The 14713-nt window shown below is 51.7% G+C and overlaps 1 protein-coding gene across 11 annotated transcripts in view; it reads right to left on the reverse strand.

Moving 5' to 3' along the window:
* The window catches only part of BANP (BTG3 associated nuclear protein), an 84844-nt gene that overhangs the window by 31982 nt on the left and 38149 nt on the right, over positions 1-14713 (reverse strand). For 7 of the 11 annotated variants that reach the window (XM_079119609.1, XM_079119608.1, XM_079119610.1 and 4 more), the window contains exons 5-7: positions 11688-11804; positions 9934-10109; positions 613-852 (exon numbers count right to left, since the gene is read on the reverse strand). In XM_079119609.1, the coding sequence (XP_078975735.1) occupies positions 613-852; positions 9934-10109; positions 11688-11804 (533 nt within the window). The remainder of the gene's footprint in view (positions 1-612; positions 853-9933; positions 10110-11687; positions 11805-14713) is intronic. The other 4 variants (XM_079119614.1, XM_079119613.1, XM_079119612.1 and 1 more) reach the window with 1 other exon arrangement.

The raw sequence follows: 14713 nt of genomic DNA on the forward strand, positions 1-14713 counted from the left end.
TAAGCAGGTGGACTCTGAATAAAGGGCCTAGGGAGCAAGCAACAGGCCAGAGGGCACTGGTGAAAAGGATCTGGCCCTTCTGTGCCCCTCTTGTAAGTCTCATCAGTAGGATGACAGGCTTGAGCAAGAGCCGTTCTTCGGAGAGAGCAGCTCGGGCCACACTGAAAACTAAGGTCGATCCTAGCCACTGATCCATGGCTTCCAGCATGGCCAGGGAAACATTGGAACATGTGTTGCAGACCAAGGCCAAGGTGCCAGGAGGACAGAGACAGAAGGCGCTCCACTCTTGCCAGCAGGTGCTCAGGAGAGTCGTGGTCAACAGGAGGCAGGGGAGGCCCAGCTCTCCCACCCTCTTCCTCAAGAGGGGCCCAAGGACAAACAAGGCCACAATTTCAAAGTCCCTGGAGCAACACACCCCCTGATGTCCTTCTCACTGTGGGACATCAGTCAATGCCTTACCAGAGGACTCTTGTCTCTGAACCTCCAAGCTCTGTGACCACAAAGACCAGCACCCTCTCCAGCACTGGACACGTGGGCCCCAATGTGGCCACCAAAAGCCTCCACAGTCCTCTCCACCCCCAGCCAGACAGGAACTGGGAGAGGCCCACTTACACCGGATCCCGTAGATGGTGAGCGGGTCCAGCTGCTTCTTCCCGTGCTTGCCCTGGCCAGAGAGGTTGGACACCGCCTGCACCTCACGGTGGAAGAGGTAGTCCAGCAGCGTGAGCGCCATCTTCTCGGCCGTTCGGCAGTTGGTGCTGATGTGCAGCATGTCGGAGGGGATGATGGCGCAGCGCACTCTCATCTCAGGGTTGTTCTCGTCGCCCAGCCAGGTGCCGTTGGGGTAGTCCTCTGAAAAAGACGGGTCCTCGGTGAGACGGCTGCAGGGCACGCGCCAAAGGAGTGCTCCCATTCCAGGTGGCCTGAGTGCTTGCTCCAACAGGCTCAGGACGTCGACCCACGGCCGTCTCCCACCCTCCCTGTGGCTGCAGGAGGGAGGGTTCGAGTCTGACAGCAGCAGCCATACCTCGCCCAAAAAGGCGACCTGGATTTCTTACTTCATTTCAGAAAGTCAAATGAGGGAGACCACATCATGTGGACATTCTGTGCTGCACGCCAGGCTTCCACAGGAGCTAGACCACCTCGTTACCTCCCTGACAACAGAGACGACAGGGTACTGAGCGCTGTCCACACCTTGGGAAGCTACCCAGAAGGGTCGTGCCCTAAGCTTGTGGGGTGTGGTACCACTGCTGCAGTGCCCTTGGGAGCAGTCCAGAACTCACCCAGGCCCAAGTCCCCTGTGTTGGGAAAGGAGGGTATAAACAAGCTCTGGGCTCAAACACCAGGTTTTCTTTACACCCTGGCAGTGCAATGAGTTCTAGAAAACAAGCCTCACGTCTTCCCTCTGCTTTAGGCACTGCCCCCCACAGGCAAGAATGGGCAGGGGCACCCACTTTCCCTGTGCATCCTCTGCACCACGGGTGTGATGGCCACACTGAGCGCGCTTGTCCCAAATGAGAACTCAGTGCACCCATCTCCGCTCTGTCCTGCCTCTCGGAGAGGCGATGTGATGGCAAGCACACCATTGTCTTCTGCACTATATTAGCCCGCAGGGAGGCACCACCTCCACAGCACCCCTGAGTTCTGCTCCAGCAATCCAGACAGCCACCCCTCCCCTCCTGTGCCCACCCCGCTGCCCTCTGTGGACGGCATGGCAGTGAGTGTGGAGTCCATCTGTGGGAAGCACCTTCGCTGGTCCTGCTCAGAGCACCAGGATCCCTTTCCTCTTCTCCAGGTCAAAGCTCCTTCCCCACCACACGCATTTTCCTCAACCATGTGGACCAGACTGCTTTAACTTGTGATCTCAAAGGTCAGGAGTACAGAACGGCAGCATTATGCCATGATCCAGGCAGGTACGCAGCAGCAGCAGCAGGGCCTACAACACCACCCAGAGCCCCGGCCTGCCCCAACCACAGCTCCAGTCTCGCCCAGCTCCCTGAACAACAACTGCCACGGAACATCAGGGCTGGGCAGGGAGCCCTGTCCACGCAAACACACGTCCCTGGGGTGGGGGTGAGGTGAGGGCTGGAAGCACTGCTCAGGGCACTACAGCTGGGCTCCTGGCTGTAGCTGAGGATGGAAAACAGCTCTGATTTTCACAACTCAAAGACATGAGGAAGTGGAAAGGTAGTGCGATGGGTACCAGCTCAGATACGGGCGCTTTTGCAAAAACCAGCCAGTCACTATTACATTAAGCCAGTGGATAGAGTCAAGTGGACACATGACTCAAGAGGTAGGAGGGGAACCCAGCAGGGGCTGTCTAGGGACATGAGGGAATGGTGAAAAGACCAACCTCCAGGATACTTACTAACTGATCTGCAACTATGTCTTGGACAACCTTGTGCCTGCCACCAGGTCTAACGCTCACCGTCTAAGGCCTGGCTCAGCTGCAGGTCTTAACGCTAAGGCACCAAGTTCAATTGTGAAGCCAGAGGAGCCATGGAGTTGGGGGTGGCTGCCCCAAGGATGGAGCAGGACAGAGTCCTGGGATTTAACTAAACTTCAGACAAACAGAAGGTGGTATCGCTGACACCAAGAATCTCTGGACTTAGTATCTGAATATCAGGGGCACAGAGACCAACAGTGAACATGCTGTGAGGGGCAGCAGTACCCTGTGCTGTCGGAGGTGGGGGCACTGGCTACACCTGCCTGCCCTGCCTGCCAGTCACACAGGGACAAGGGAGAGCACAAGGAACAGTGGGCAGAGGTCTTAGCTTCAACTCTGAAACTGCCAAAGATCACTGTGGCCTTCCCCAGAAGTGACAGGAAGGCTGAATCTTGCCTGGCCAACCTCCACCTGTTTCAGTGATTCTAAAGTAAACACTGGACCAGAGCTCAGCACTGTTTCCAAACAGAGGACAACATCCCATCCAAGCGTCACTGAGACCGTATGTGAGCAACGTCCAGCCAGGATGACTGGAACTCCCGGTTACCATTAAGAACCTCCCTGACTTGCTCAGGGCGAGCACTGGCTCCCATAGGACCACAGTCCACACCACCTTCCTCCCCGCAATCCACCTACAAGGCAGCACCAAAGGCAACAGTACTCCCTGGAGGTCACTGCAGTCATCCCAAACTCCTCACTCGCTGCCAGGCAGTCCAAGGAGGAGGCTCACAGGAAGGGAGGAGTGGCCAGCTGCAGCTGAGTAGAGTGCTGTGGAGGTGGTATGACCCCGTGGCTCCTGCAGTGCAGAAGGCCCACTCACCAGGGTGGTGGTGGCCTGTCACCCGTTTCCCTTAACCCTGTGGACATACTGCTTTGACTGAGCCAGACCCTCTCCTTGGCCTTAGTATGTGAGGATACGTAAGATGCGCCAGTCTCCCAGCACGCCTGCCCAGAGGAGTCAGGTGGGGTGGGGCCAGCAGGCCTGGAGAATGCACACCAGAGGGCCTGCAAAAGCCTCCGGGATCCTAAGGGCGGAAGACTCCAGAGTCAGCTGCTTCCTGTGCTGTGGCCCATAATGACACTGTCCAGGCTGAACTCAGCGCCATCCTGAACCCTGCCTTCACTGCACAGTCCTCCCTGGCCTCCCTCTCTGCTCCTGCCCACCACGAGGGGAGATACCTTGGAGCTCCCAGAGAGACTCGGATGGTGCCAGCCCCTCCGGGCTTGCCCCGCACAGCTCCCTACTCTGCTTCCAGCCCAGCACGACCCAGTTAGTGCAGCTTCACCAGGCCTGCAGGTTCCCATCCCCACCATACTCCCCTGGGGGCACAGTGAGGCTGGCTACATCTTAAGTATCCTCACATGCTCAAAGCCAAAGGGGTCTGGCACAGCAGGTAGTTCTAGATCCATGCTTCTGGAGACTGTCCTTAAAAAATACCATAGTGCAGGGGCTGGGGCTGGGACTCAGTGGCAGAGCACCTGCCTAGCCCATGTGAGGCACTGGGTTCGAATTTTAGCACTGCACACAAAAATAAGCAAATAAAATAAAGGCATGCTGTCCATTTACAACTACAAAAACATTTAAAATTTTTTAAAAAGACCATAGTCCAGTCCCAGGCCCAGAGATACCAATGTGGTCAACAGAAGAAAAGGAATTCAGGTAGAAGCCCTAGAGGACTCCGATTCATGGCCAGCTCAAGTAGCAGGCTCCAGGCAGTCCATCTGATGGAGGTGTTAACCAGTAATCGAGGGACTACCCTGGGCTGTGGGTCTCAACGCAGCAGCAGCAGCAGCAGCTAAGGGAGATTTTCTAGACATGCTCATTCGTGGGTGGTGGCATCCCACAATCCAGAGGCTGCAAGGTGGGCCCTGCTCAGCAGGGAGCTTGGTGCTGGCCAGCCTGTGCTGGGAGGGCCACACCCCGTGCAAACCCAGTGCTTTTCAAGAGCCAGGAGCTCACCAAGGCACACTGAGCTCTGTGGGGGCGAAGGCTAAGCATGGGGGCTCCCACCCAGTCAAAGCAAAGCACCTTCAGCATCCTTCTGAGAAGATGCTGGCCCTCAAAACTTCAAGAATTTAAGTGACAACTTCTCTGTACTAAAATCAAAGGTATTCTTTCATATAGGCTTCCTGATGAAATCTGTTGGATTATTCAACTTTCTATATGTTCCAAATTCCTGTTAGGAAATAAACAAAAAGAAAAGTAGAGAAGATTAAGAATCCTGGCCTAACTTCAGAGAACAGCCACCAATTTACATTGGCCTTTACATGAGCCCCTTACTTGGCCTCCTGCTCTCCACTGAGGCTGACTTCCCCAGCAGATTGAGCACAGCTCAGACGTGGGGACTTTGCTGTCCAATCCTCTCGGTGAGCTTCCCTGCACCACTGCTGCTCAGGAGCTCTCAAGAGAAAGTATGGGAAGAAGACAACTAGGCAAATGCATGGACACTCTCCAAACAACAGCCAGACCCACGGTGGACAGTCCAGAAAGTCACCAGACACAGCAAACACCACCTGGCCCCAACCAGGCCAGCTGCCAGCTCAGTCCTTCCAAAGACAACATGGCTCCCACCCATCCTGCCTCAGCACCGCCAGCTGTGTTGACCACCTCCAAGATGAGGGTCCCCCATCCCTCCATCCAAAGCTCAGAGAGCCAAGAGCAAGGAGGCAGGTTCCCACTTCCCAAACACACTGGTGGGCTGTCAAGAGGCCCTGCCTCCCCAACACCCCTCCACCCCTCAGCCATTGACTGTGGTTTTCCTGTGCCACTCGTGAGGCTCCCCATGGTCAGGACTGTGCTGTTCTGGAGGTCACTAGTGACACACCACAGTCTCCTGCAAAGAACAGTGAACAAACAGAGGGCACTGCCCTCTAAGGGCCTCAGGGCTGCTCAAAGACTTGGACTGGGGTCACTCCACAGAACAACAGCCTCAGCCAGGACAGCTCCTCTAGGCTGGCCTGGGCAACCTCCAGCACATCCATGCTGGACACCTGCAGCGAGAGCCCTACTTTGCCACACAGATGCTTCCAAAGGACCTTCCTCCAGGCGTGAACCAGCGGCCATCAAAGGAGTACTTGGGATGGGAACGAGGGCCAGAAAGACTGGAGGGAAGCATGTGCCCTGAATTGAGTGAAGATCCCAGGCCTGGAGGACACCGCAAGAGTCATCCTATTGGAACTTGATGATTACATGACTTAGAATTTGAGAATTTCAGAAATCCATTCCACTGACACTCCACAAAGTACAAATTACAGATTTCAATTTAGAAATGGAAATTCTACCATTCCTTGGAGGTCACTGGCGAGCTCCCACCTACTAAAGCAGAACACATCACAGGCCCATGACCAGAACGAATGTCCAGGCTCCCTGTCCTGCTGCCTCTGGCACAGCAGGAACACAGGCAACATGCTGGGCTTGAGACCATGCACATCTCATGCCAGTTTGTCTGGAGTACCTCAGTTCCCTTAGGTCACCAGACTGACGGTGGTCTCACTCTTCTCAGCGGCCAATTCATGATCCCATGAAAATGTGTTCATGTGTTAACAGTCTATGCTAAAAAATATGTAAGATAAATGTTCAAGGAATGTTTCTGGCAAAATTTTCTCCTTTGCATATGTGTGGCTGACATTTTGTGAACACAGAAAATTGTTATTAATCTGACTTGGCAGTGTGCAGTGCCAAAAACGTCCTGCAGAACATGCCCGTCAGCTCTCCTGACTGATGGCCTCCAAGAAGGAAGACTCCCCAGCCTCTGCCAGGTCACCCTTGCTCAGAACATCACGATGCCACAGAGGCCGCCATGCTGGCTCCAGGGCACTCAGGGCCCCACCGAGACAAGAAGTCACAAAGGAAGTATAGACATTCCCTCTTACAGTCAGCATCCAACTTTGATACACAGGAAGGGTCAAGTTTTGCAGGAATTATTAAATGCCTCCACCACAGGAATTAAAACACTTTTTAAGAAATCTAACTTCCTTAATTAACAGATCCCGTTCTTTGTGCATTTTAGTTAATTTGCTTCTCTAACTCCGTATGCCCACATTGCCAGTGCTCAGTGACAGGAGCACACCAGGATCCAAACCACCAATGGAGGACAAACTCCAGAACTGAGCCTACTGGTCAGTGCTCTGAACAATTAGTAGTTACCTTCTTTCTCATTCAAATGGAGTTTACACCATCAACAAACGGCATTACCCAAGTAAAAAGGCAGGGTAAAAGGAGATGTCATCCTTGCAGTGTAATAAACTGACTCCGAATCTGATGTGAAATGGCATTTGTGATTCTTAAGTAACAACTGCTTTGAATTCCAGAATTCTGTAGACTTCAGGCCCTTAAATACTTACACAGGAAGACAAGAACAATCTGCACATTTGGAGCTTTGGCTCTTATCAGAGACTACAGAAACAAACTGCAAAGACAAGCCTACCACCCACGAGCACCCCACATGCGTAATGCTTGTCTAACATGAACCCGCCGCCCTGGCGCTCCCAACCAGCAGCTGCTCTGGCTGGGGCAGGACAGCTAATCTGTGTCTCAGCACGCACAAATCCCACCCAAGGTCAGGGATGCCACTGCCCTCAACAGTGAGCTGATGGAAGAGACCTGCAGGTCTGACTGCTGTTCCAGGCTTTACAGACACAGCAACCACTTAAAGAGGATCCTTCCATCTCCAAAGCACCGTACCAAACACAGCAGCTTGGCAAGACATGTTCCCAATATGACAATGCTGAGAGCGTGGCCATTCCCCAGGAAAACGGCAAGCAGACCCATCAGTGTCCTCTTGTAATACCTGAGCAAGTGAAATTGTTCTCAACTCTGACTTCTTCTTCAAAATGAAGTAAAATCTTAAGTTGGAAAAATGTCTCCAGTCTCCCCCAATCCTAACACATAGCTGGGCACAGTGGCAAACGCCTGTAATCCCAGTGGCTCACGCCTGTAATCCCAGTGGCTCAGGAAGCTGAGACAGGAAGATTGGGAGTTCAGAGCCAGACTCAGCAACGGCAAGGCACTGAGCAATTCAGTGAGATCCTGTCTCTATATGAAATACAAAATAGGATTGGGGATGTGGCTCAGCAGTCTAGAGTCCCTGAGTTCAATCCCCAGTACCAAAACAATAAAAATAAAAAGCACATGTCTTACATGGAGTGGCATCTTGACTTTAAAGAACCTGAATTCAGACCCAAAGAAGACCTACACTTCTCCTTATGAGGTGAACAATACCAAGTCCACACATCAGTCTTCCCTTCCTTCATTTTGCATCAGGCAGTGGCTTCCCCAGCAGAAACCTATCATGCTGACCATACCACACTCAGAAAAAATTTGGAAGGGGAAGTTTTTGTTTTCCAGACTCCTAGGAATGTTTTGCTCATTGACTGGCCTGGTTTATACCAAATGAACACCAGGCCTACGTGGCTAACCAGACCAACTGTGCAGAACCCACATGGAGGAAGAAAGCAACAGTATTCCTGCAGTGCACCTGCCTAGTTCCATGAGGAGGGAATCAGTAGCACCCTCTTCTCCTGAAACCTGCTGTCAAAGAACCAATGGCCCTAACCTTGCAATTCATGCATAACGTAACTCCAACAAGCATTCACAGGAGCATAATTTACAACAGCCACAAAGTGGAAGTAACTCAAATGTCCATCAGCTGATGACAGACAATGCTACTCAAGTTATGAAAAGGAACAGAGCACTGCCACATGCCAACACCTGGACAGGGAGTCCATTTACATGGAACGCACACAGCAGGCAGGCCCCCTGGGATAGAAGGGGCACTAGAAGGGTGAGGGTGGAAGGGGAAGTGACTGCTCCAAGGGAGGGGTTTCTTTCAGAGAGATAACAACATTCTAGCCAGGCACGATGGCACACGCCTGTAATCCCAGCGGCTCTAGAGGCTGAGGCAGGAGGATCGTGAGTTCAAAGTCAGCCTCAGCAAAAGCAAGGCACCAAGCAACTCAGTGAGACCCTGTCTCCAGTAAAACACAAAAAGGGGCTGGAGATGTGGCTCAATGATCCAGTGCCCCGAGTTCAATCCCTGGCACAATTTAAAAAAAAAGAAAAAGACCACCATTCTAGAACAGACAAAGGTGATGGCTACACAACCTCGTGAATACACTAGCCACCATAAAGTCAGTCACCTCTCTGTAACCCTCACAAGCACCTGAGCTAAAACTCAGGGTTTCAAAGGTTTCAGTACATGGTCACTTGGCCCTGTGGCTTTGGGCGTGAGGTGGAATGGGAGCATGAGGCCAAAGAGGCCTGCTCACCTCAGGGCTGGCGGGAAGCAAAGACAGTACCAATACCCTTTCAGGGGCACACCCCATGGCTAACTCCCTCCCACTAGGCCCCGCCTCTTAAAGGCTCCACACCTCCCAATAGTGCTGCAAGCCAGGACCAAGACTTCAACGGTGCCCTTGGGGGACACTCCAGATCAAACCATCACACCACTGAAATGGATGCTTCCACACAGTCAACTTTGTGGTATAAGGTTTTTTTCTTCGTTTTGTTTGTTTTTAAGGTCACCTTTCCCCCCCGCACTATTCTGCCATCTCACTCCTAGTAATTATTAAAGGTAAAAGCAGTTTCTGAAAAATGTTTATTCTGGCGTTTCAGTTTCTCTAACAGGAAAATTTTTGTTAAGTATGGGCAAACCTACATCCCGTTCATAGGAAAAACCAAAACCTGAGATGTGGAAGCAGGAAGACCTCACAAAGTCTCCCTAGTAAATGAAATACAGGCTGAGCTCTGCATCACACACTGAGTCTGCCTGGGTTCTTCCTTTCTTCTCCATGTTGTTAATCTGCGTTGATCTGCTGCAGTGCTGGGGACCAAATCCAGGGCCTTGTGCATGCTGTTCAGGCTGTAGTACAATGTCACGGTGGCTGTGAAGTTAGTCACCAAGAGCACATAAGGGCTCCAGGTGGTGCAAAGCCTCTCAAAGGCACACAGGCCTGTCACTACAGGCCAAGGGACAGGCAAGAGGGCATCTCAGACACCTCAGAAGAGAAAGGCCTTCCCCACCTTGGGGCTTCCAGAAATCCACAGCAGGGGTTCAGGGAAGATGGACAAACCCAGCTACCAGCTCCTCCGTCATCCCAGCAGATGGCAGTTAGGAGAGGCAGCTTGTGCCACAACTAGAACAAACAGCACCCCCGGGGCATCGGCGTCTAGAAGCTGACCAGAAAGGTGCAGAGAAAGTGAGCCAGCTGGCTGCCAGTGAACAAGGACAGGACACGACTGCCACCACCAGGAAGCACCAGAGAGTGGTTAAAAATGTGACACTGGAAGGGAGACCTGTTTTATCCCAAGTGGCTGGGCTACAGGCGTGCACCACCATGTCCAGCTTCCAGCTACTTCAACTTCTTCGTTTCTACATTATTTCACTTTTCTTAAAGACAATAAATGTGTATTACTTTCCTAAAAAGTAAAAACAAGGCTGTCATTATTGCCGCGCTGGCCAAGCAGAAAAGCAGCCCTGGGGACACACCTTCTGAGTTCAGGGTGATGAGGGTGACGTTGCTCCCGACGCTCTGACTGCCGGGCTGGCCGCAGTTGGACACGGAGTCGCTCGCCTCCGACCCGCTCTCCCCGTCCTCATTGTGGCTGTCATCCTGCCCCGGCACCTTCACCACGATGGTGTTCTGCCGCCGTCCAGGAACAGCGCTGGCGGGAAGCAAGCACAGCAGCGTTGTGAGAGACTCCAGCAGCACACTGAGGTCAGCCCTGCCTCACTGGACAGTCCTCTTCCCGGTGACCACAGCGTCTGACTGAGCATGGACCAATGTCTCCCCACACAGCTTTTCTACGAAGACTAATAGCAATTTAATGCAGAAATAGTCTGGGGCTGAAAGAAATGGTACAAAATAAAATGAAGGTTTAAAGAAAATATTTACATCACAAGAGAGGTGGAATCATGACTCACTGTGACTCGGGCCTGGAACGCTGCTTTCTTATTTCAGAGGTTATGCTATGAAAGGTTGACTTGGGTAAGAGTCATTTTTAGGGCTGTGTCGAAGGAAAGACAAAATGAAGAGGAAGGGAGCCCAGAGCTCCAGATCAGCCCATCTCTCCTGTCAGACCTCTGGGAGGTGACGCAGCCTCCAAAACTGTAATCACACTCCCAGTTATTCCCATGGACAAACCATGGTGTGAGCTTCTAAGGCCAGTTCCAGGAATCCCCTGAGAGCTACTCCCATCACGAGGGCCCGTGGCATGCACCAACGAAGACCTGCCAACAGAGCAGGGCCACACGGCCAACTGCAGAGAGCGCTCAAAAGGACAACGGATGGCTTGCCTTCTAAACGGCCTTGCCAACACACCTGACGGTGGCCTGCTCAGCACCAGAGAGGGAAAGGAAGCACTAGTTCCCTGTTAGCAAAGTCAAAAGATGTTTAAGATCCTGGCTATCCCCAGAGGAGGGAACTACCCTCCATGCTTCTTGGACTTGAAGCTGAACTGGCTCCTCCACACTCAGACGAACCCTGCTGACCTCAGCCCAGCAGGCTGGCTGGCCTCAGGGCACCCACACCCCCACCCGCCGCCCCACACATCAGGCCTGAGACTGCAGCTGCTTCCTACAGGACTGGACTAAGACAATAAGGAACCAGGACAAAGCTGGAGGAATAACGATCTGCAGAAGAGACTAAGAAAAAGCAAAACAGAACATCGTGAAGACACAGATGGAAACAAAAAGTGACAATGACCCTCACGGGGATGTGCATTCAGGGCGCTGGGCAGAGGGCACCTGTGGTGGCTCCAGCCACACCCAGATGGGCGCCAGTGCCCTCTGTCCACTCCCACTCCACATGCTTCCACTCAACGTGTCTCAAAAGAAAAGGGTGCAAGAAAAAGCCAGAAACTCAACATGCCCATCTCATTCGGCAAACTCAGAAGAGATGTCTGGTTGCCTGACATGCTACTGTAGGGACAGACAGAATGACCAGCTGACCACTGTGAAAACACACTGCCATCTCCCTCCATCACACATCAGCTCCAGCACAGACGTCCCCTGGCCGCTCACCCCATGTGTGGTTGTGAATCAGGGTGTGGTCTCTTGGCCTGCCCCACCACCCACACTGAGCACTGCACTGGCCCTCCCAGCTTCACAGAACCAAGGTGGTGCCTGCCAGGATCACCCATGACCAGAGAGGGACCACAAAGTTCAACTGTGCCCTGGCTGGGAACATTGACTTATTCTCATCACAGAAGCAGGGAAAGGTGGGGTGGTGCGTGGCTACTGACTTGCTAATGATATTTTCCAGGGAATCCGGTGCCCTGTTGCTCAAGGGGTCTTCCATCTTGGCTACAATGGCGTTCTGCCGATCATTGTTGAGTATTACTGTAGTCTGGGGGACGACGCTACGGAACAAAAGAATCACAAGAAAAAGAAGACCTTAAAACAACAACATTCAATGTCAGCAATCAAGAGTCATTCAATACAGTCAGCTCCCAGCGCCTACAGAAGGGAAGGAGGGAGGGAAGGAGCTGGCCCCAGGCAGGCGTCACTTAATATGCACCAGTAAGAATAACTGGAGACAGGCTTCTTGATGGAGTTTACCTTCCTCACTCGCAGGTGCACGCTGTGGGCCCGCTGAGCAGCGCGTACTGCAACAGTCTGCACGAAGGCGGAGGCTCCTTGTGCACGGGTGCCGAACGGTATGTGAAAAACAGCTGCCCTCCGACCCATTCCAGCTGATGGCACTGCACAGAGCTCACCGCTGCCCGCGCACCAGTGTCGCTGCACACATCAGCATGCGGTGGGGGCAGGGGCAGCCGCTGCCTCTGATGGTCAACAGACACACAGCGCGTACCACCTGCGGACTCTCCTGGAGAGTGCACAGGCCACAGTGCTCTGAAGAAAGAAGATTCTAGGAAAGAACAGTGGCCGTAACCGAGAGGCCGCCTGGCTGGCAACACCCTGGCAGAAGCACTAGAGTTTGCAGACCTGCAGGGCATGCAGCTGACTCCCGAGGCACAAGCTCCTTCGCATTTTCAATCATTAATTTTTCAATCCTTAGCACTTTATGGTCACAGGAAATTTTCTAAAGTATGCCTTGCTGTGAGCAATTGGGAAGCAAAAAGAACTGGCACTTAAAATACAAAGTCATAATACCAGAGAATAAGATATCCTTTCCTGGGGAAAAGACTGCTCATCCGTGATTGGCACACATGAAATCAGCCTGGCGTCATGGCCATATGACTGGACTGCCTGCCGTCAGGTACAAGAATAGCACCTCAGCAGGCCCAAGTCCATTGCAGGACCACAGCTGATTTTCCAAGATGGAAGTGCAATTAACTGCACATCATTAAAAGGTGTTATTATCTTTAAATCATTCTACTTGTCTTCTGGTGACACCTAAAGTAACCCACCAAACCATGATGAATTATCCACAGGTCAGGTGTCAAAAGGAACCAAGTAATTTTTTCTTCTGTTTTTTTGCAGTGGTGGGGATGGAACTAGGGCCAGGTGCATGCTAGGCAAGGGCTCTGCCACTGAGCTGCCCCCACCCTCCAGGTGACTGACTTGATCACTGCAGTCAGGTACAGGCTGCAACAATCTCATATGTACCAATCAAGGCACTAAAATGACTCCTATGGGTTTGATATTTAACACTGAATAGTACCAAAGAATATTTAGTTTTTCAAAAGCCAAGCTATGGAACATCCATATCGAACCAAGAATGAAGTAGGTGGTGGAACTGGGGCTCATGGTGGAGCACTTGCCTAGCATGTGTGATGCACTAGGTTTGACTCTCAGTACCACATATAAATAAATCAATAAAATAAAGGTCTATCAACATCAAAAAAAAAAAAAAAATTAAAGCGGAATGAAGTAGGTGGGCTGGGGTGCAGCTCTGGCAGAGCACTTGCCTGGTACACCCGAGGCTCAGTTGCATCCCGAGCACCACATACACATGAGAAGTAGTTATCTAAGGGATGACATGGGAAAAGTACCACAACAATATCAAGTGGCAAAAATGCACAAATAAACGTAGATGTGCACGTTCGTGCAGGCAGACACCACTGGAAGCCCTTCCCAGAACTGAGGTGGAAATGATGAACTTTCCTGGAGGGTCTAACTTTCTGAACTTGCTCACGCTTTCTCCCCAAGTCACAGACTGGCGACAAGCTGTGTTTCCTCCTTTTTCACTCACTACTTTCTGGGTTGCCTGGGCTAGAAAGGGATTTGCAGGATTAAAATTCTCATTGGTCCACCTAAGTTCATCAAAGGGGAGATTATCCTGGGTGGGCCTTTCAGATGGAGGGCCTGTGCTCCCCAGCCTGCGCCTCCCAACAGCTCCAACCTGCTGTGCCTCACTGGCCCCATCCACAGACTCCACACCTGCTCAGCAGCCCACACTGTGTGAGCCAGTTCCTTGAAATAAATCCCTTGTAGAGTTCTCTCTCTCTCTCTCTCTCTCTCTCTCTCTCTCTCTCTCTCTCTCTCTCGTATACATGCCTGCATCCATTCAATTGGTTCTGCTTCTCTGGTTGAGCCCTGACACATTTTGAAATAATCACAGATTCACAGAAAGCTGTAGAAGAACAGCACATTGACTCCTATGAACAATTCCCCAGCATCCCCCAGTGGTGACACCCTGTGTCACCTGTGCCACTGTAATAACAGCAGAGAACAACACTGGGATGAGACCAGGGTCCTTGCTTGGGCTTCACCATTTTCTGCACATGTGCATGTCTGTATGTGCCTGTGGCTCTGGGTAGTTCCATCCCAGGCACAGGTCTGTGTGACCACACAGCAGCACAGCAAGGTTGGACAGAGCCCAAGGGCTCCTGTGAGACACACAGTTGACTTCCTGAAACAAATTCCACAGAGCCAAGCATACGAGTACTACTTCCTACACATCAGAACTTTCTAGGGAAGCCAAAATCCCCCAAAAGAGAGACTGGGACCTTCACTCTTACAATTCCCCCAGGTAATTCTGAGGGACCGCTGTTTTAAAAATGTAAACAACAGCCATACACAATAGTGCACACCTGTGATCCCAGTGACTCCAGAGGCTAAGGCAGGAGGATTGCAAGTTCAAGGCCAGCCTCAGCAACTTAGTAAGGCACTACCACAAAATAAAAATAAAAAGTGCTGGGGTATAGCTCAGTGGTAGAGCACCCCTAGTACTGCTAAATTAATTACTAATTAATTAAAACAAAATTTTTTTCAGGTGCTAGACTCTTTAACGCTTATTTTCTTTTAGTATTAACTTCCTTTTATTTTATTTTTATTTTTACAGGCTGCTTTTTTTAAACAGCGA

The sequence above is a fragment of the Sciurus vulgaris genome (genome assembly GCF_902686455.1).
Source record: "Sciurus vulgaris genome assembly, chromosome: 17".
Lineage (NCBI taxonomy): Eukaryota > Metazoa > Chordata > Mammalia > Rodentia > Sciuridae > Sciurus > Sciurus vulgaris.